At 42.4% G+C, this 23140-nt stretch overlaps 1 protein-coding gene across 9 annotated transcripts in view; it reads right to left on the minus strand.

The window, feature by feature from the left end:
• KANK1 (KN motif and ankyrin repeat domains 1) overlaps window positions 1-23140 on the minus strand; it is a 190414-nt gene that overhangs the window by 40288 nt on the left and 126986 nt on the right. For 4 of the 9 annotated variants that reach the window (XM_036021715.1, XM_036021714.1, XM_036021716.1 and 1 more), the window contains one exon: window positions 18801-18920. In XM_036021715.1, the coding sequence (XP_035877608.1) occupies window positions 18801-18837 (37 nt within the window). In that variant the 5' untranslated portion in view covers window positions 18838-18920. Of the gene's footprint in view, window positions 1-11525; window positions 11623-12850; window positions 13082-18800; window positions 18921-23140 lie in introns of those variants that run through there. The other 5 variants (XM_036021712.1, XM_036021713.1, XM_036021710.1 and 2 more) reach the window with 5 other exon arrangements.

Below are 23140 nucleotides of genomic sequence, written 5' to 3' on the forward strand. Positions count from 1 at the left end.
ATTCCCAGAATGGTTGAGGGAGATGCTGGCTGGGCCCAGCAGGAGAACGTGCCTGTGCACCTGCGTACACCCCAGGGCTCAGAGACAGAGGGGTGCTGGTGCCGGTTAGGTGCTGAGGGAGCCCTCCACCAGCATCCATTATGCAGAGGAAGGAGGTAAAATAAAACAAAGCAAACGTAGCCAAACATCTTCCAACCTTTAAAAGTATATTATGGCCAAGTTAAAATATCTCGTTCTCACAATAAGAGGACAAAGGTACACACTGGTTACGCTGAACAACTTCATTCATGTACCTCTGCCAAAGTCACTAGAGTAAAGAACTCTTGACACACTGTGCAGAGATGCACACTTCAGATGCACCAAACACCTTCCCGTGCAGTCACTCAGAATGGCTCGCCCAAATTGGGGGGAGGTATAATTCTTTTCATAACACAAGAGCAGGAGCTATAACTATGTCCTAGTTCATACATTCGCAATGAGCTGTAGGGATCTGGAATTGCTTGACGCAGCAGCAAGGTTTGTATGTGTGAAATGAGGGGGTTAGTGGGACTCAGTGATTTCTAAAGGCTGCTTCCAGACTCTGACCCTTGGCCTATCTATATGTTACCCCAAATTTCATAACATTGCATGCTCTGTGAGCAAGTGAAGAAGGAAGTTAATTGCAGAAGCTGTCAGGCCAGATGTTCAGGTGGGCAGAGCCCGTGGCCTTGCCCTCTTCCCATGTCATTTGGCAGCACCTTTCCGGTTGCGCCATTACAACTGGCACCACCTCACAATCCCCAAGTGCAGCTCCCCTTTGCTGTATCATCAGTTCTACCCTGGCCGTGTCTCAAGAGTCCAGAAGCAAGCTGCAGGTGAGCAGTCGAGAAGGAAGACAGTGGAAAGGGTTATTGTTCCTGGGAATGGAAGGGGCTATGCCTTCAATAAAGGGTGCAGTGTATTAAGGAGACCCCTGACCTTACGGAGGACCTGAAGTTCACACAATGGCCCTCTTCTCCAGTGTTCGGTGTCAGCCACAGGATGCAGTGACTCTGTACCCAAAGTATGTCTGAAATGGCCATGATGCCACAGACTCTTCAGTACTCGCCCCTCACCGGCTGAGGCAGAGCTGCTCTCCCATGCCCACTGCCTAATTTTAAAAATTATTGCTGAAATATAGCCTACGTTTTCATGCATGTACTTCAGAGAACTAGCTCAGGAACTAAATGATGTTCTCCAAATTTTCTTCAAAAATAACATGCTGCTCTGAGCATAAATAGGAAAATGTGCCAGTTCAAAGGGCAGTTTTGTGAAAAGCTGAGGAGAAGCGTAAATGGGACTTTGGGACAGGAAGGGCTTTTCTAATGCAACAGAAAAAAGTTTGTGGGGGGTGTGGAGGGAGGCTGAAGTAATTTTATGATTCGCAGCCCTTATTTTGCTTTGTAGTGTTTATTTAAGAAAAAGAAACCAGCTTTCAGGCACACTGAGCAGTCCCTCATTAGAAAAACTGAGCTGAAAACAAATGACCGAAAATGGATTTAGCATCAAAAAAGGAAATTCTGGAATTTAACTAAACCACAAACTCAAAAACTCAAATCTTGGTGTGTATGTACAACTCCTATAACAATGATGTCTCTATGTTGAAGCCACAGCTAAAGCTGAAATTTTCACTGAACCGAAAATCAAGCACTGAATTATCCTTTCCAACTCGCAATAAAAGCCAATATTTTATATAACATGCAGAGCTTTAGTTTATGTTTTACCAACCCCCACCTGGAACGTCACACTATCCTCTATTTTTCTTCTTTGGGGCTTTCTTACTTACCCACCCAGAAACAAAATAACTGTGATTTTCAGCAAGCAGGAAGCCCAGTCTCAGGCACACTTCCCTCGGCATTAAAGGGACTACACACACGAGCAGGCAAAGAGCCCAGGAGCTGCTGCTGAGAATTTATTTATACCCATTTGGAATTTCCTGACCAACGAGCAGCCCGCTGGCCACGGGGTTTAATCCCAGGACTCTCAGCGTCAGTGAGACAGCAAAAACTACCGAGGAATGAATCTGCTAGTGAGGATCTTAAAAAACAAGAGGTAAAGACAGACTTCTCTCATGCCCCCCTCTGGCTTTTCCAATTACACTACAAGAAACGCAAACCTAGAAATGCAGCTGTAAACCTGCTAATTCTAGGAAGACTTAGAAAGGTAGCAAATGTTTCCTTATTCTTCCCACTGACTTATTCCCTCCCCCCAAACCCTCCAGGGCTGAGAAAGGCTCACTGTTATAATTTGAACTCTAACTCGGCAGCCCTCTTATGAAGGAAATGATTCAGTGTTGTGCTGAACCCAGGCTGGGCTGAAGGCGAGTGGTTCCTTTTCTTGGTGTTTTTTAGTGTATTCTTATTTCATGCAGTGTGCAATTTGAAGGCTAAGAACACTCCCATTTGTAAACCACAGACCCAAACTTCTCTCTCTCTCTCTCTCTCTTTCTCTCTCTCTCTTTTTAAAAATATTCCCTTACACATTTTATCCAAATTAGGTCATGTGACTTTCTAAGACAGAATTAGTTCCCAAATAAATGCATTCTGTTTTAGGGTGATAATACCTTTGAGCACATTTGTGTTTCTGTGTAAAAAAAGTTAGTAAGAATGGTATGTCCCTCTGATGATTTTAGTTCAGCACCTTAAAAAAAAGTAAGAAAGACGAAGAAAAAGAAAAGTTTCTTTTAAATCGTTCATCACCTATGCCTAAAATCACTGGGTAAATGTGAATCTAGAGGAACAAGATTTACTTAACTTTCTCTACAGGACAAACAAGCAAAGCCAGTTCCAAACAATAAAGCAGAGATTAACAAAGATTAGGGATGACTCTAAATGGCTGGCTTTGTAAAGTTCAAAACAGGGGACAGCTATGCAGAGAGGGACAAAGTTTACAAAAATCCACTGCATTTGCCTAGTGTGACTGGCTGGTTTCAGTGTCTGCACCCTCCCCCCACCCCATGTCACTGCATTTATCTCCTCATTCCATTCTCCCAGCAGACATCTGGTGGCCGGATACCTTAAGGTATTATCTTTGGGACAGACATTTTTCTGTGTGAAACTTTTTAAAGATGTTGTGGGACTCATTTAGGTTTGTTTTACACCAAATAAATAAACTGATTCCAAGGGAAATAACAAACTAAGAACAAAGAGTCAGATCTTTGAAAGATAGGGTCCGAAGAATTCCAAATTATTTTACCCAATAACATCAACATTAGAGAATAGATTTGAGTTAGGCCTATTTTTATCTTTTGGAAGAGACTTAAAAACGTTACTGAGGTTTAAAAACAGATTTTATTTATTTATTTTTAGACAGAGGGGAAAGGAGGGAGAGAGGGGGAGAGAAATATCAATGCATGGTTGCTTCTTTCATGCCCCCTACTGGGGACCCAGACTACAACCCAGGCGTGTGCCCTGACTGGGAATCGAACCAGCAACCCTAGGTTTGCAGGCCGATGCTCAATCCACTGAGCCACACCAGCCAGGTGAGATATTTACATATCATAAAATTCACCCATTTAAAGTGTACAGTTTGATGAATTTTAGTAAAGCTGTGCATCTGACACCATAATCCAGTTGCAGAAAACATCCATCATCCTTAAAATTCCTTTGGGCTTGTTTTATCTCTTACTTTTAACAAAGAAATTTGCTCCTCTCTACTTTTGGGGAAATTCTGGTATTATTTAGTTACATTATTATACTCCATGCTAGGTATTAATATCAAAAGACTTGTTTTTAAGAATTAAACTGAGGGAAGCATGAGACTGTCATGTTTCTTAATCCTGCAAAGAAAAATCCTGCTAAGTTTTTATTTTATATTATACTGTGTTCTGTTAAGAATAGAGCTTAATCCTATAAAGGAGTTGAAGGTAACTATCTTGTATGCATGTGTCTGTGAAGAAGAGGTCTAGCAGAGAAAGTCATTGTGTGCCAATAAATGTCTAGGCCTTTTATGGAGGGGATGACAAAGGCTGGAAAGGGAGGAGAATTAAAAATAGGAGCTCCTTATGCCTGGAAACTGTTAGTCACTAAGGTTCCCACTGTAAGGAGAAAGACACACCTGTCTGCCTTTACTGTCTCCTAATTTCTGGATGTACACAAGAAGCCAAATGCGGTCAAGGAGGATGAAGACGAACCCAAGGTTTTTCTTCTGCCAGATGGAGAGCTGGCAGAACGGTGACTCCCAGTGAGAAGGGCAATGGACTGGGGACAAAAGACTTGTGTTCCCAGGCTGGCTGAGTACACTGGCGGCCCTCTGCTGGACAGTGGCTGTGGAGTTCTGAGATTGCAATTGAGCACATCTGACCCCCTTCTTCCTTGATGCTTACTTAACAGGACTACTGCTCGGGACTTTTTCTCCAGAGGGTCTGAGTTAAATGGCGTAGTAACTGTAACAATGAATTACATTCTGGACATCTTAGGATGCATATATCCTGACATGTCCAGAATTTGCCTTCCTCCTCCCCATCTTGATTTCTTCCTTTCTTTTTTTTTTAAATCCTCACCCAAACACGTTTTCCCATTGCTTCTAGAGAGAGAAACATTGATGTGAGAGGGAAGCATTGATTGGTTGCCTCCCATATGTGCCAAGACTATACAAGCCCCAGATGGGGGATCCAACCTGCAACCTAGGTATGTGCCCTGACCGGGAATTGAAACTGCAACTTTTCAGTAAGGGGACAATGCTCCAACCAACTGAGCCACACCAGTCAGGGCCCTCTCCTTGATTTTTAACACCCTACTCAGTCTCCGAGACACAGCACAAATGTACCCAGACTACCAGTCTTGCAACAGCCTCCTTGCCCCCATCTCTCTCCACCATTCAATGTGCATAGTTCTTCTGAACCGCACTGTTCCAAGTGCATCCTTATATACATGCACTCATTTACTCTTCACAACAACCCTGAGGTAGGGATGATTACTGACAGTTCACAGCTGCAGCTCATGACATCCATACTGCTACTCTGCTGCTACCGCCTACTCTACTGCTATACTGACACCACATTGCACTGAAAAGCCACATGCTGGGCACATTCTTTCCTGTAGCTCTTAGAAGGCAAAGAAAGCTGGGGAAGGGGGAGGGAGCGGATATTCCTGAAGGGTGGGGAAGAGCAAGAGCATACTGTTTCAGTGCTTTTGCTTGTACCATTCCTTTCCCTTCTGATGTACACCCCATATCAAGCCTTCTCAGACAAAAGTCTTCCAGTTTGCAAGGACCAGCTAAAACACCAGTTTTGTCTGAAGTCACCTCATATCCTCCCAGCCACTTTTTCCATCTAGGCTCTCTGAGCAGCTTGATTTTCCCTCTGTTCCGATTTGTGCACACACCTTATACCTCTCCACACTTACAGGAATGTCTTTTCCATCTCAACTAAAGCCCAGGACCCATTCAGTCACTTTAACTTTGAGTGTTTTCTTTTAAAGAGCTGTATGAAAATGTCAAGGACCCTGAGCCCAGGTCTACATTTAACAGCGGAAGCAGGACACTGGCCCAGAGGGGTGAGGGGACTAACATCACCTTTGCTGTTCAAGGTAAAGGTGCCAAGGCTGGAACCTCCCAGGGCAAGCAGCTTAATGTCACAAAATCCCAACCCTGCCACAAAATCCCACCGCCTGGGCCTGCTTCTAAAAATGCTGAGTCACCCCCTCCCCCAATACCCACCCAAGTGAGTCAGAATCTCCTGGAGTGGGGCCAGAGGCATCAGCAGTTTTAGAAGCTCTCCAAATGAGTCTAGGCCACAGGCTGGGGTGAGAACCTGGGCTTGAAAACAAGCAAAATCTGCAACTCAAAATGTGTTCTTCCTTTAGGCTTCAAGGAAGCTGAGAGCCAAACCTGGGGCAGCCCTTTAGGCAAATCAAATATCTTCAGGGTCTGGGTCACAAGTTCAAACACCTTTGGAGTCCAGGCCAGTACCTGAAAAGAGGGAGTCTGGAGGGGGCTGGGGGAGGCCAGAGGATTTGTCCTCTCTGGTGGGCTGTGGCCCGACAGAAATACACACCCAGTGACGTGATAGATCTTGGACTTTTCTAGAAAAGCTGAAGGCATAAACAATAAAATATTTAAGAAAGAGAAGGAGAAGCTGAAGAAATTGGTATTTGCACATGAAAGTACCTATTTTAAGAATTTTTGGCAATTAATTCAAAATAAAACAAAGCTTCAAGATGGTCAAACCAAACACACCCCCAGGCTGCAGTGGGGCACCTCAGGGGGCACCCACCCAGCAAGGACTTCAGGACACTCATTTGGGATCTGATTTCAGTCCTGTTTCTGGCCCTTTCCTTTCCCCGCTTTCTAAGTGACCAACTTCTTTTCATTTTAAATTCCAAGAGTCCTTGCTGGAATAAACTAACACAAATCAGAGAAATAATTTTAATTCTGGTGCATATTAACTTAATCTCTTATGTTTTAAATTTGGTTCTTTTACTACTAAGATGTCTCATTTAAAAAATAAAGACAAAGGCAAAAACCAAAGCAACAGCCCAGGATCCCTACCACCATTTCTTTCACAGGTGAACTTAAAGCGCAAACCCCCTACCTGTGCATATTCATCACAAAAAGGAACAGATTGAAAGCAGGATGCTCTATTACCACTTTTAAAGAGGGCCTGTGTTACTCCTGCTGTATTTGAGACTTCTCCCCAACCCCTATGAAATTCAAATGCCTTATCATGCTACCTTCTCATCTCTTCTCAGACTTGCCATGGGGTGTGGCACCAAAAGCTGGGCGTCCAAGGTGACCACAGGGAGAAAGGAAAGTGGGTGCAGTTCCTGCCATGTCACCACCTGCCTCTCCACCCACATCCATCACAGCCCAAGGGGCTGACGGGACTTGCAGGGGATTACAGGGGCAGGTCCAGCAAGGGCTCCCAGCTCTTTCTTGTCCTGTTAGGTGTGTACAATGTTGGGTGTTGAAAAAGGACTTCTCCTGTGCATGACTGGCTTAGAAGAATCCACTCCTAAAACTTAATGCTTAGGGTTTTTCCCAAGGAGAGGCCACAGTCAACATGAGGAGGGTGTGGGCCCCAGTGGAGGCGTGCGATTCTGTTCAGGAAGGTGAAATTCCGGAGAGGATGCTAAGGGTGATGGGGCTATCTTAAAAGGCCAGAAAAAAACCCTGTCTTCATTATACCTTACTAAACAAAGTGCATTTCCCCCAACATATTTAAGCCTTAATATTGGAGTCACAATGGATTTGCATACATTCATCTTTCTTTTCAAAAGAAAGCAAGGGTTGCCCCAGGATTATAATTTTTATCAAATTTAAACAAGAGACCATCATCATACAGTATGTTTTCACTTGAGATTTGAAGTCAACATTTCAAAAGCCAAATGACAAAATAAGTTGGAGTGCAAAGCCAAATAAGGGAAATAAAAGTTTAAATCAGATTACTACAAAGACTACAAAGCTGTAAACAGTGAGTGATAAGCACAGCTTCCTCCCATCTAAGAGGGGTGTTCAGTCTGCAGAGATGGTCCCAAGAAAACTGTGGGAGAGAAGGAAGGAAGGTAGACCAGACCGACTGGCCACACTTTCATCTGGGATGTCACCAACTCGGTCTCTCACCCACAGCTTCAACCACCCACCAAACCAGACTAGATAATAGGCCTGGGACCAAAGGCACCAGCCAGAGTTCCACCTCCCCTCTCTCTGGTTGCATGGCTAAGAGGCACAGAAAAAAGAAAGAGGCCATGGGAGCTAGAAAGAACTTTCCAAATGGCCTGTGATAATACCCTCCCTGGACAACCACACTGTATCTGGGCACCTCTCCCTGAAACCCAAAGCATTTAACAGACAGTATCATGTTGAGCCTACGTGGAGCATGTGATGGAGAGAAAGCAAATACTATAACTTCCACTTAGTCAGAGGTAAGAGGAGGAAGGAAGCAAGTGTGTGTGACAAAGTGGAAGCCACCTGTTTCTTCAGAAAAAATATCCAGGAGAGCAGGCTGGGCGAAAGCTCCAAAGGGCATAACAGTATAAAACTGGCAGCTGGTAGGGCTCACTCCATCCCTCAGACCCTCAAGCAGGCACTGTGCCCGTGGCGTGCTCTGTACTAAACGTGGGTGCCCAGTGCCGTGCCAGCGCCGAGTCGGTGTGCTGCACTGTTGAACACTGAGCACGTTTCCTCTGTGCTGAGTGCTAAGCAAGCCACAATGGGCATACCAACGTGAAGATGACATGCAGTCTTGCCTCCTTAGACCTAAAGCTTATGCATTAGTGAGCCACACAACTACAACTCTTAACTAAAAGCAAGTGATGGCAAATATTTAACAACATACACAAAGCTCTCTAGGAATAATGAAGAGGAGTGGTGACACTTGTTAGAAGCGGTCAAGAGAGGAAGCAGGACCTGAAGGATAAGAAGGGCTTATATTAATAGATATGGGAAAGACATCCAGATGAAGGGAGCAGTGCTTTGAACAAAGCCACTAAGAGGAGAACATGGCAGAGTGGGGTGGAGAACAGCAGCTGGGGAATGGGGGTGGAACGGAAGGCCCCACTTCTTTCATAACTCTTTGGACAGAGCTAGTGTCTTGCTATCACAGAGAGCTAGGAAGGCCCATCCTGATTTCTGCAAGCATCAGGATTGAAAAACCAGAGATAAACTCCAAATTCTATCAAAATAGGGCCAAAAACAACAGCTCAGAATTAAGGGAACAGAGATTAAAGTTAGTGAGAGATAAAATGTTTGGAGAGAAAGAAAAAAATAACAAAAGTATAGAAAGCTGAGTGACCCTTAACCTTGCTAGCCACTCTTAACAAACAAAACCACAGAGCAGTGAGAAGAAGGCAAAGAAAGACCAACTGTCACAGGACCTGAGAGTCGGTCCACTACACAAAAGAGGAAAACAACTGCCTTTCTGCCAAATACATGTCTGTGCAATCATTTAAAAGTGAGCTACTGAATGAATGAACTGGCTGAATTCAAGTATTTCTACTGAGTTTTGAGTCATTCCTTCTGGGAGTCCCCAAAACGACACCCTGATTTAAATTCACCACTATTTGGAATGGTTACTTTTTTTCATCAGCCAAGTGTCCAGAGGACAGAACACTAAAGAATAATACCCCAGAGGAAAGCCCCCGGCTCTAAGCCCCCTTTACCTTTCTGAAGATTTTCTGGTCTTAGGTTTCTTCACTGAAAATCAGTATCCTGAGATAGTGTCAGGCCCAGCAGCTGATTTCCAGTGCCCACAGATCGTCCGTGCACCCCTCTCAGAGAATCCACAGCTTGCTTGTGTGTGTGTGTGTGTGTGTGTGTGTGTGTGTGAGAGAGAGAGAGAGAGAAAGAGAGAGAGAGAGAGAGAGATGCCGGAGAGGGTAGAAGAAAGTGCCCGGGGCCTTCTGGGACTCCTTACGGGACAAGCTGACAGAGCCTGTGATGTGATGTGACTTTCCCCTCACATGGCCAAACAGCCGTCCCTGGAACAGACTTGGAAGCTGCGGAAAGCGTAGTGCTAATGGAAAAATCTGGTGGCACAGGACTTCGGTGTTTTGCAATTTTTTCCTGTAGGCTGTATTGCTGGAATGGTCTGACATGCAAACCATTCCCTCCTCCCCTCCTGGCCTAGAGACTTCCAGGTCTCCACCCCGGTGTGCTGTAAAAACCAGTGCATCATCTGGTCTGATTCACTCCTGGAAGAGGTGGAGCCCCGGTGCGGGTGCAGGCTGCATAAGCCGGCAGGTATTCTGCCTCCTCTACCAGGTCAGCAGAAGACAAATCAGCCTTTGTCCTCTGGCTGGAGGGGAACACACCAAACGGGCTGCCTCAAAAAACATTTCCCTGGTGTGTTCCTGATGTGAATAAAGCATCCCAGCCACTCAATCTATGCTGGGGAAAAGGAAATAAAGGAGCCGTGTACCTGGTGGGCGCGTGGAATCAGATGAGGGGGGCACTGAGAGCAGACAGAGTGAGCTTCTTTGGGTTTTAGTTATCAAAGTGTAAGAGTTGATGCACATGACTAGGTTTTAAAGATATTAAGCAGATGGATTACAAATTATTAGAAATATAACATTTGTCTCCCTGGTTTATATTGAATTCTGGGAATATTCTCCCTTTTTATCTTCCAGGAGACTCTTAAATGTGCTTACTGGACAGAAACACTAAAAATGTGTTGGCGCAAATGCACATTCAATTCGAGAGAGAAGAACACTCAGAAAAATGGGCAGGGATGGGAAAATCTGGCAGGACAAGCTGAATCAATGTTTTCACAAAAGTATTTGCAAAGCTGATGGGATTTATCAACTAAACCAAACATTATGAGACTAAATTTAGAAAATCACATGACCATCTCTTGATTCTACCCAGTAGAAATCATGTCCAAAATATAAAGATCCCTCAGAGAATAAACTTTTTCAATTAAATAAAATCATCAAAAAGAACCTAAAATAAACTTGGTAAGTGTGACTATGAATATAGCTAATGGCTTCCATAAACTATTACTCTGGTACCAGCTCCTTTAAATAAAGGTTCACATGGTCATACTGGGACCATGTCCACAGCCTTTGACCCAGCTGGGAGAAATGGCACAGACTGACCACTCAAATCTGGCTCGTCACCAGCAAGACAGGGTAAGAGTGGCATGAAGATTTAACTTCCAGCATGAGAACAAATATGAATCCAACCATTCATCCCTTGGCCTAGTTCTTCCTCATGTCTGTAGTTCTGCTTTTCTATCTGTTGCTTGGAAGGGCCTTCTGAATATTATACAATAACATTTCATCTGAATTTTCAGCCCTGGCTTGTTCCAAAAACTGCTAGGATTAGAAATCTAGTCACTGTTTTTTTGTTGTTTTTTTTAAATTCTCCAAATAGTGTCATACTTATTTTTAAGCTGAGAGATCACTAAGGTTATATGCACCAACACAAATGGGCTGCACAGTTTCGAACTTCTCATTTTCAGGCTTCACAACGAACTGCAACCCAAAAGCAGAACCAGGCTGAGCCTCTAACCCACCAGCATACTTTTCCTAAAGCATATGGAATGAGTAAATCAGTTACAGCTCACTCCAAAAATATCCAGCAGAGAAGCCAAGACAGGAAAAATGGAAACATCCATTTTTTTTGACTCAGAATTTCTAGAAGTGTTTGTATGACTCTTATTAAGTCTGATTTCTTGACTGGGCCTTCCTTGAGGTTTTTGTTAGAGAAACCTACTCAATGTAATTTTAATTAAAATTTTGTTGCCAAGAAAAGAGCAAAAATTTACTACTCCTGTGAATGAGAACCAGGCTAGTACTTTTCATGCCAGACCAAAACAAACAGTTTTTTTTAATAGGAAAGGACTCCAAAGCAGAGACTGAGAGCTTTAGTCACTCATTTTCCAAGCCCATACAAACCTTTCTCAGAAACCCCACAAAGGAGATAAACTGGAATTATCTGGAACACAGGAAGAAGGCAAACTCTGGAAAAGGAAGCTAATTGAGCGATACTCTTGATGGGCTGAGCTAGCCCACCCAACTCCTTCAAGAAAGAGAGGAAGTGCATCATCAGAAACCAATGCCAGTACTCACGACGGGAAGTCTGTGGGTGAGCAGGGCTCAGCACATGCAAATCCTGGTAGGAAGGGCTGTTTCCATCCTTCGCCACCCTGTGCAGTCTCAGAGCCACAGTAACAGCTCAAGTCCTTAACACAGCGAATTTCCGTATTGAGCTTTAATTTTGTGTCTTTCTTTCTTGTTGGCACCCACAAAGCCATCTGGGCAGAAGTCTCCAGGTGAAGGGTATCTTCTTGCCCAGCACCCATGCTCCATCCTTCCTCCACTCCAGGAGGCTGGTACTCACTGGAAGATAAGTCATCCTTCCTCCCCTGAGCTGGACAGCTAATCGCCTGTCTGAAATCCAACGCTTAACTCATTACAACTCATTCAAGGTAAAGCTGACTACAGCTTGGGTTAAGACCCAAGCCTTGTACACAGCCAGGCCCCAGTAACCCTTTAGGACCTCTGAGGGGACTGGGTGAGTGCTGGGGTTCTGTTTAACCAGACAGGCAGGACTCCATAACCCACAGTCTCCTATTTGTGGGAATTTCAACAGTTATGAAATTCACATATAACTTAGCTACTTCTTACTTAAAAAATACAAGTATCTTCTCATATACCATCACTATAAGAAAATCAATTATTTCATGTATAAACTTCACTGTAAAATTGGCCTTCAATAAATTAACAATTTCTTTTAAAGTTGAAATGTATAATCTAATCAAATTCAATTTTAAAAAACATCAAATAATAGGATAAAACTGTATGATATACCAAATGCATATAAGATGCTAGGCATGTTTATTAATTTGTCTCTATAAAATCATGTACACAAAGAAAAATAGCTGCCAATGTAACACCTATCGTGAAGGACATTTTATGAACCATTCTAACTTTGGATTTTATACACTTTCTGAAATTACATACTTTCCCTTGATCTGTTTAATCATAACTTCGCAGACACCATAATTCTGATTTTTAATGTCAACAGAATGCCTTAAATAGAAAAAAGACTCTCCATATTGAACTTCTGGCTTAGCCATTAACTGTGTGAGCTGGACAAATAGTTTTTTTGTCATCGGAAAGTAGGGCACAGGGAAAATCAGAAAGACCCCTCCTCTAGCCTTTCCAGGTTTGTGTTCCACCCTGTCAGCTCTCCTGACACATCACTGAACACACCACTTATGGGAAGATGCAAAGCACAACTGTGAGCACACACTCGATCCCTTTGCAGACGGAATCAGGAGGCCCTGGAGGGCCATGACAGGCACCCACAAACAAAAGCAGCCCTGGTTTCTAATCGGCTCACCCTGTGCCCTTGAACTAGTGCTGATGCAGATGACAAGTCTGAGACTCACCACCAAGAACACACCACCTCTGCTGTGCTCCGGGACTTTCTTTACAGATGGTCTCAGAAAACAGAGGTTGGTTCCAGCCAGACCAGTCAGTGCAAACTGGTCTTGTACTTGACAAACAGCACGCAATTCCTGCTGTCAGGGTCACCGCAGTGGGCTCAGAGCTCTGTTTGAGAAACGCTCTTGCCCAGAAAAAATATTTACACAACCGAGAGTGGGCCGCACTGTGCTGCAGCGCTCCACCTGCTCTGCCAGGAGTCTCTGGCTCTGTCTGATTGACCAGGGGTGTCAGTGGCCTTTGTACCTCATTTAAGATCAGCATGGTGACAAAACCTGGAGCCAACAACTGTCTAGGGTCACAAGGGTTTTATGAAATGTATTACATTAGTTTAAAATGACAACCACATTTTAATGCAATTCAATAAGGACTTTAATAAGTAAGTTATGTATCTGCCTCAAAAATATAACTATATATGTACACATACATATACATATGTACACATATGTGTGTGTGTGTGTGTGTGTATATATATATGTATATATAGGCTGTGAAAGAGAAGTAACAAGAGAAGGAAAAACTGCAATAAACTAGCAAAGGCAAGTATTAGTGAAAATAAAGAAGGTGTTGGCGGGCATAGAAAGTTGCTCCATAATGCTCATCTGCTATTTATTTCATTTGACAGTGACACTCAGGACAGTACTACAATTCTTGCCCCAGTGCCATCATCTCTGCCAGGGCCCGGCATGATGGCACCTGTGCGGTGTTCATCGGGTCAGGAGTGCATGGCAGAGAGAGCAGGAGAAGGACAATGATGAGCCCTGACATCGGACCAACGCCTCACATCTTAACATGTGTTTTCTTTATGACACTTGTTTTATTTTTTCTCACAACAATCCTGTGAAGGAGATAGGACAGATATTATTATCTTCATCTGACAAATAAGCTACTTATTATTTGGCTTCTCAAGAGATTCTAAGCTATAATTAAAGTTTCACAACATTAATTAGTGTTTTGAGAGGTATCAATCAGTGCCCCCGGTTTACAACATGATTCAGAAACTTGGAAAGAGTCGAGTGTCCGCATCCCCTAAACTCCACAGAAATGTGACCATTTGCCTAACCCCTGACGCCCAGTTACTGCCTTGTGAGCTACAAGAAAAGAAAACAGACATGATCAATTTACGACGCTCATATTCATGTCATATTCATGACATTAACAAGTGATGTTAGGATACTCTTAGAAACACCATAGTAAACTTATTTAAATTACTCAGAAACTGTGCCAGTCTTTGGAAGTCAGATGAAGGAGCCGGTGAAAACAGGTGACACTGACAAGTGACTGGCACTGACAGGGTGTGCAGGGAGAAGCGGGAGGTGGCAGGTTGCCAGGGTTAGCCAATAAAAAGAGGACAAACAGTTAAATTTGAATTTTGGATAAGCAAAAATACTTTTAAAGTACAAACATGCCCTCTATTCTATCTGGAGACTCTGTCCACAGGAGACCTTAACTTCCACGGGAGGCAGGACTCCTGAGGGCAGGGACTTTCACCGCCTGCTTCACTGCTCTGTCCCGGTTTCTGGAACACTGCCTGGCTCGCTCGGGTCTCAGCGACATTTCCCATGTACTCGTGCGGTATATTTCTTGGGCTAGGTGGTAGGTACGTGGCGCTTATGTATATAACCTTCACGCATTCTCTCTGTCTGAAATCTATTGTAATACATTTTACAAAGCACAGGATTAACTAGCTGCTCTTATTTTCAAATCAGCACCCTTCATCCGATCTAACTAAAGGGCTCACTGGGGAACCAGAGTATAAAAGGCTTGTGACTTGCCCCTTTCCCAATTTAAACTCTAAACTGGGACGTGAACGTGGGGTGATCGTCCTCAGACGGTGTCTGCGGCCAAGGGCACAGTGTGGCAGGTGGTGTTGTTTTCAGCTGCTCTACTTTTGCTTTTACTTTATTCCTGAAACCATGATTACTGCCTCTTGTGCCTCTTATGCCAACGCTCTGACCCCAGCCTCACCAGAGATTTCTCCTCACCATCTGCACAGCCCACAGCGGCAGCGAATCAGGGGGGAGGGTGGGAGGCCCCCTTTGGGCATAACATGTCTAGGGAAGTACAGTTTTAAACAGTGTATTTAACAGTGTAGTTTATCTTTGGAAAATTAAAAAAAATCATTTACTCCACATTTAAAACTCCTAAACTACCCAAATAATTTATCTTTTCCTCATGGGAAAGACTAATAACCAGCATTCATTAGCTGCCCCAAAGCCCTCTTCATCCCTTCTTAATCTGGGGCCTGTAAAGGCTGTGCTAATTACATTTTTGAAATAGTATATTTGTAACCAGCATACACTTATACATTGTTTGAAGTTGACTTTTAAAAAAAAGTTAAAATGATTTTATAAGTACAATCTTAGCTATGTGAAATATATAAAATTTAAATAATATATGCAAAATAAGCAAAACATCTATTTCTGGGTGACAGTATTATTAGTTATTCTTGGTTTATTTTTTTCAGACAATACTACACATCTATACTTCATGTTCTATACTATCATATATATGTACATATACTTGCATGTATATGTAGACATAATGCACTTATGTTTAGGTATCTACACATGTGTGCCATTAATTGTGTATGACTGAGCCTCTAATCAGATTTGCTTATAGGCTTATAGAGGTCATGGTGATGAGAATAACAAAAGCCTTCCCTCATCTGGTCCAGATACCTGTGTAGATTAATGATCCATACCCTGAAACCCAGAAGTCACGAATTAGAGAGCTTTCCTTTGCATTCAAACTCAGCGCCCAGTCCCAACAGGTAGGATATGGGTGAAGAGGAAAGGTTATAGCCAGATCATTGGACTTCAGGGACAAAGAGAAAAGAGACACTCCAGAACAAGTCAAGTTATAAGAGGAATTAGGGACAAATGGGGCAGATACACAAACCCTTGAAGATAGATCTTGTCAGAGACAAGAGGGGCGAGGCCTGAGGCCCCAGCAGCTCTAAGCCCCACTTCCTCTGTGCACGTGAATGGAAGACAGGGCGGGAAAGGGAAGGGAGGTCACGGCATCACAGGATTGAGTGAAACTCGCCCACAACTCTCAAGAAATTTCACAATGTTTCTTTCAGTCTCCTTCCTTATCAAGTATTTCACTAGAGAAACAAGTACTCTGTGCTGCCACACAGGGACCATAGTGCTGGCAGTGATGATAACAGCATGATCTCAGGATCACTGTGAAGATTAAGATTATGATAATGCAGGTAGAGCACCTTGGGCACCATAGCACACAGTAAATGTTCATTAAATGTTAGGTATTGTCAGGAGCAGAATTTAGAAAAGTCCCAAGAAGTTGGGCAGTAGAAAGGACAAGCAAAAGAATGGAAGAAATAAAAAACTGAGTTTATTTGGGTTTGGTCTTTGGCAAACTATCGTATTCTTGCCAGAGCAGATACTTGCAGCTGGGATTGCTGGCATAAAAAGTCACCTATGAGGTGGGACCCTCAAAAACCCCAAAATTATCTTCTAGAGGGCAGGCCCCTTGTAGTACCCGCCTCCCCCACTAGATGAGTGTTTAGGAACCCATCTGTATCAGTGCATGCAGACCGGTTCCAGCATGGCAGGGTTGTGAGGGACTGTGTTTGGCTTCAGTGAAATTTTTTTGGAAGACTCTTTCAGTGCATTAGCCCATTTCACGATGGGTGACTTATGAGCGCACCTGCCCACACCACACTGAGTGTTCAGCAGTTTTTGACCAAAACCAGCATGACACCCGTGACCCTCCTATTTACCCCAGTGATTTTTTGTTTGTTTGTTTCCCTGGATGACAGAAGTCCTCAAAGAGAAATGTTTTGCTGATGTGGAAGAGGTGAAACAAAAAACGGCAGAAGCACTAAAAGGCATCAAAATTGATTAGTTCAAAAACTGTTTTGAGCAGTGAAAAAAATATCTCAATAGGTGTATTGTATGAAATGGAGAGTACTTTGAAGGTGACTGAAGTTTAAACATGCAAAAATAAACACACAATTTTTTATAAGTAAATTCCATTTTTTGGGTCCTCCCTCATCACATGTATACCGTATCAAAACCAAAGCTCTAAGTAGACTAAGGATTTGAATGTAAGACCTAAAACCATAAAACTCCCAGAAGAAAACACAGACAGCTTCTGCACAGCAAAGGAGACCAACCAAACCAAACCAAACCCTGCTGGATGGGAGAAGATACTCACAAATGACTTATCTGGTCAGAGGTTGGTATCCAAAATATACAAGGAACTCATACAACTAAATAACAAAAAATAAACAATGGGATCAAAAAACGGGCAGAAAACCTGAAGAGACATTTCTCGAAAGAAGACAGAGAGATGGCCAATAGACAGATGAAAGATGATCAATATCACTAATCATCAGGAGAATATAAATAAAAATCATGGGATACCACCTCATGCCAGTCAGAACAGGTATTATTAAAAAGTCAACAAAGAGCAAGTGTTAGCAAGAGTGTGGAGAAAAGGGAACCCTGGTGCAATGCTGATGGAACCAGAAACTGAAGCAGCTACCATAGAAAACAGTATGGGGATTTCTCAAAAAACTAAAATAGAAGTACCATATGACTGAGCAATTCCACTTCTGAGTATTCATCCTAAAAAAAAAGGAAAACACTAATTCAAACAGGTCTATGTACCCCTATGTTCATTACATTTACAACAGCCAAGATATGGAGGCAACTGAGGTATGCATCAATAGATGAATAGATAATGAAGATATGATATACATATACACCCACTTACATACAATGGAAAATTATCCATCAATAAAAAAGAATGAAATCCTGCTACTTGCAACAACATGGGTAGACCTAGAGGGTATTATCATGCTAAGTGAAGTAATTCAGACCGAGGAAGACAAGTATCACATGATTTCACTCATGTGTGGAATTTTTTAAAAACAAAAACAAAAACAGACTCATAGAAACAAAGAACAAACTGATGGTTGCCAGAGAGGAGGGGAGTGGAGACGAGAGTGAAAAAGGCGAAGGGGAACGCAGTCGATAAGAGTGTGATAAATTTGCAGAGTGACAGATGGTTACTCGAGAGTGTGGTGAGCACCTCTTAAGACATTAAATGTCAAATCACTGTGTTGTACACCTAAAACTAATATAATATTATGTGCCAACTATAATAAAAAAGACTGCTTTTTTAAAAGAAAAGTCCCATACATGGGCTGGGTGTGCCCACTTCAGAGGTCTCTTCCCCCTGCTGTTAGCTTCAGAGGTGCTTCCCCACCTTTTTCACAGTTTACATACTGCATTTGCTTTAGCAATTTCCCCCAAATTTCATATAAGTAATATTGGAATAGATATGCAAACTGTATAGGTCTCTAATACAACCAAAATAAGAAGCACAATGCAAGCTGTCATGGTTCATAATACGGCTTGTCTCAGCCGTATTATGGTCTCAGCCGTATTTTGGTCTCAGAAAGACACTTTAGAGAATACACCCTTCTCTCCCCCACTGCCTTTCTCTTTGTGTAGCAACATCGAGCAAAACTGCCTGGGAGGAGATAGTAGGAATTGGTTTTAGGCGGCCAAACTCATTTCCTCTCTCATTCCTCAATCCCTCATACAGAAGTGCCAGGGGAGTATACATTATACTTGCATCAGCACTCAGGATTTTACATTTATCTTTCAACACTTCAATAGAATTGACTCAGGTAATAATTTACCTAACTGATTTCTGTACATGAAGACTCAAAAGATAAAAGGAAATTTTCTAAGAGATTCAAAAACAAAACAAAACAAACCCCCCACTTTAATGAATAGAACAATGCTTTGAAATTCTAGTTATCTGGGCAACTTGCTATTATCTATCCATGTACTAAGAGAGAAATGAGACTAGTTTGAGCAAAGACACACACACACACACGCTCCAGAACACAGTTACCTGATGCACAGCCGTTAACCCCGGTGGTGTGAGCCATGCTGGCTTGAATCCGATGGCAGATTTGGATGGGAGCGAGGAGTCATGCAAATTTTACGCATCAACTTCCCAAGCGCATTCAACCTGAAACAATAAAGAGAGCCCCATCAAAATGGATCATTTAAAAATATGTACACCACTACATCTTAGACTTCCATTTACAAAGATGACTGCTAATGGAGAAAAGCAAATCCAAACGCAGGGAGAGTGCCCGTGGATCACGGTGGCTGCGGCCCTGGACTTGGCGTTCAGTGCGCAGGGCGCCACATGCGCACATGGGCGCAACAGCGGACGGCACCAAGAGCAGGTCTCCAGATGTGATATTCTTACGGCAAACAGAACACGTTATCCAGAAATGTGGCTTCTTAGGAAGGTGGTCTTCAAACACAAATGACCTCCTAATGCGTATCATTCAGTAGCACCATACAAACTTGGTTTTTAAGCTTACCCTCCCCTTCAAATGTTGGTTCAGTGATTTCATTCATGCAATTTCAATCTGAAAGCAGTTGTTACACCAAATGTTCACAGTAAAAAAAAAAAAGATTAACTTCATGTCATTTTTTTTGAGATGTCTCAAGTCTTTCATGTAAAACACAAATCTAATTGAGTTAGTCCCCCTCTTAAAAACAAAAAAGTCTTCAGCATTCCCCATTGTCCAGTTGGATAAATATCAAATGGCACAGCTGTGAAGTATCAGGGTGCATGTTGGGCAGCGTATTTCTTATTTTATACTGATTCTCTATTGAAAAGTTATACTGATTCTCTTATGAAAAGACATAAGTCTTTTATAACGACTTATGTCACAATCACAAAATTTAAAGCAAATAAAAAAAAACAAGAATAGGAAACAAACATTGCCCCAAACTTTGCAAAAGCAAACCATAACACAGAGAAAGAGATTCCATTTCCTCAGTGCCCAAATTCTGACTTCAGACCCACAAACCCAGAAGAGATTGAACCCAGCAAACTCGAAGGAGGTTTCAACTCAAAACTCCCCACGGCTTCCTAACAGCAGCAGAATGCTAAAATGTCCACGTGTCCATATACGCTGGAGTCCAGTGCAGCCACCGGAATCATTCCCAAGTTTTTAATAAGACAGAAAACTACTCTGAGTACATTGATTAAAAAACTATTCTATCATAAACTTAATTTTGTTAAAAAGGTATATGTACATATTTAGACATTTAAAACAATTAGAATACACAAAGTGTTCATTGTGGTTGCCCGAGGGGTGATTTTAGCTCCTTTACTACTTTAGTAATAATAATTATTAAAAAAATTAGATGCTTCCTGTCTTTGGTTTTATTTGCTTTAGAAACTATTAAAGAAAGGAAAAAGTATTTTTAAAATGCTGTGCAAAAGGAAACTATCAGACCCCACTCATGGAGATGCTAAGAGGTCAGAAATATAAGTAAATAAAAAGGAGGAGGAAATGGCTGATCACTTTAATCACACAGGGTGAGAATTTCTTGCTGCTTAGCTTGTGAAATTTTCCTCGGTGTTTGAATGGGTTTGTACCATGTTTCAGAACTACTGTGACAGCAACTCAATGCAGACTGTAAGGGTCGGTTCTTTCATGGGCTGCTCCTGATAGGTGTGCTTCCCTGCATGGCTCTTCCAGCACGGTGACTACTGCTCAGCTCACAGGCAGAGACCCAATTCTTCACCTTCCGCGGAAGGCCTCCCTGCTCCTCGCAGGTCCCCAGTTTGTCTGGCAGCACACAGGAAGGCAGGATAGCTGTAATCTCTCTGACTACGTGGCAATCACCTGAGCTTCTGTTGGAAAGGAGCGCTGGTTCAGGTCCAGGGCACTGAACTTAGACAGCAATAACCTCTGTGCACAGGCAGAGCTAGCTGAATCAAGAGCAGGCTTTAGGGATAGAGTAGAGTCATTGTCTTCAAGAACAGGAATGACTATACGTGTGAAAAAGAAAAGGAACAAAAGGGCACTGGGAAGACTGAGGGAGGGGGGAGGGGGAGATGAGAGGGCAAAGAAAGAAGCCCAGCTTCTAGAATTATTCAACTAATTATACTTTTAAAAGCCAACAACATCAAAAACCTAAGTGAAATCCCTGTTTACTAGCCCCTTTCCAGCCTGGTGTGTTTGTACTCTTGCTTCACAGTGGTGTGTAAACACCACTACTTAACCTCTGGAGGGCAAGCAGAAGGCAAGAAGAAACACGCTGCATGTGCTATGGATGCATGAAGTATCATCAAGGTGTCTGCATGGAGATGTGCCCAGGATCTTCCTGGTCAAGCTTAATAAACTTTGGCCCAAGGTTCTCTCATGTTATTGAATCCCTTCCACCCAGCAGAAGATGTTTACTTCAGATTCAGTTTGGTCTCTCCCACCCTCCTGCACACTGAACAATGAAAGTCAAAATGAGGAGGAGCCTAAAATTAGGAACTACAAGCCTATCAGTGGTAAAATAACAAGACACGCCTATCACTGGGCACGATCCTGGCAGTGTCTGTGCGAAAACAAGTTTTATATTGTGTATCGATTTTTCCCAGTTATTGTTCATGCCTGACAGGTGGCCTCAAATTGGAAGGACTCAGTCTTCTTAATGGTGTGGAGATTCTTATGTCAATGTATTGTATAAACCAGAAAGGGTTTGGCCATGATCCATTCTCTGCTACAGATCAATAAACTGCTTCTTTTCTCCCTCAGAGAAGACCTGCAAACCAGTAAATCTTAAGTGGTACAATGGTGGCTTAGTTCTGCTTACTAAGAAAGAGCAATTCTTCGGAAGGATTTAGGAAAACACGTCAATAAAGAAAAGAAAGAATTTGTCTGCTCTATTTATTTCAAGAGACTGGTCTGCATTGAAAAACATGTTAGCTTCTCAAGTATAGTGCAGAGAATAGTGCAGACGTTATATGAATTAACCCTAAGTACTTTCCATTAGTTTAATACAAAACAAATATGAAAAAACAGCTCAGTAGATCTTTCTGAAAAACATATCAATAAAACAAATAGATGAAATTGAGTTGGCTAGCACTGCCAGCCAACCAAGCGCCACTGTCTTGGTTAGAACCGAGACAATGATGCCAATGGCAAGGCTGATGGCAGCTACCATTGATCGAGCCCTGACTACTATCAGTTATTAAAACCTAAAACAGCCTGCTTTAAGGTACACCATTATTTAAGTAAAAAAAAGTTATTGCTAACTAAACGGCGGTAAGATGCTTTTTAAAAAATTACATGAATTATAAGATGCATCTTCACTTCAGAAGTGCTAAAACGTGAAATATGTATATCTTAGAATTGGCGAAATTATGTTACCTGCAAGGCACTTACTTTTTAAGGCCCTTAGGTATTACCTTACTGAAAACTCAGAACAACCCTATTAAGTATTAAAATCCTCTTTCCCCATTTTATAGGTAGGAAACTGAGGCATGGGGAGGTGTAGAACTTGCTGAGGTCACACAGCTAGCGAGTGACAGAGCTACATTCAGAGCTAAGGGAGCCCTGGAGCTCACACTGCAGCCCCGGGAGTGGGGAGTTAGAGCGAGGGCACCACTGCTTTAAGTGAGAACTTATGGACGAGTGAATGCAGTCCGTTCCAAGGCGGTCACCTCAGGGATGCACAGGCTGGCTGCTCCAATCTCTCTTAGATAGAAAGTTTCAACATTTTATGTAATATTGTTCTTAAAGCAATTGTATTTCCAGCTTTATCCCTTGAGGTTACATGTTTAAGAGCCTGAAGAGGCACTAATATGACACACAGGAAATGTTTCAGTATTTAACCAGCACACTCTAAGCTTTGTTCCTTACACTCTGCTATGAACGTTAGTTGGCTGTTTCAAAAATTTAAGTATCGGACTTTTTCAACTGAAAAAGTGCTCCACCACTGAGGAGAGGTGGGAGGCTCTCAACAGAATCACAGGAGTTTCAAAAATGGTGAGAATGAGGGCAATATAATTAGAATAAGAACCTTGCTGCTCCAAAGAACAGTTATGACAGGGGAAACAACTGTTTTGATGTGAAAGTTCTAGAATATCTTTTACACCATACCATAGTATTTTTCTTCACTTAATGAAATTGAGGAAGCAATATAAATAGTTTTACCTAAAATCTGGAAAAGAACATAAAAAAATAATTCATTATCTCACAGTCCTAATGTAGCCACTGTTACCACCTGAACCTATTTCTTTCCATTGATTATTTGACTATGTATATTTTAATCAGCTTAACATTTTAAAGATCTGTACCATTCTAGAATGTGTGCAGAAAAAAAACTGGCCATTTTTTTTTTGGAGATATAAAATAAACTGAAGCACTGAGCCATTCCCACAAGTTC

The sequence above is a fragment of the Phyllostomus discolor genome, chromosome 3 (genome assembly GCF_004126475.2).
Source record: "Phyllostomus discolor isolate MPI-MPIP mPhyDis1 chromosome 3, mPhyDis1.pri.v3, whole genome shotgun sequence".
Taxonomy (NCBI): domain Eukaryota; kingdom Metazoa; phylum Chordata; class Mammalia; order Chiroptera; family Phyllostomidae; genus Phyllostomus; species Phyllostomus discolor.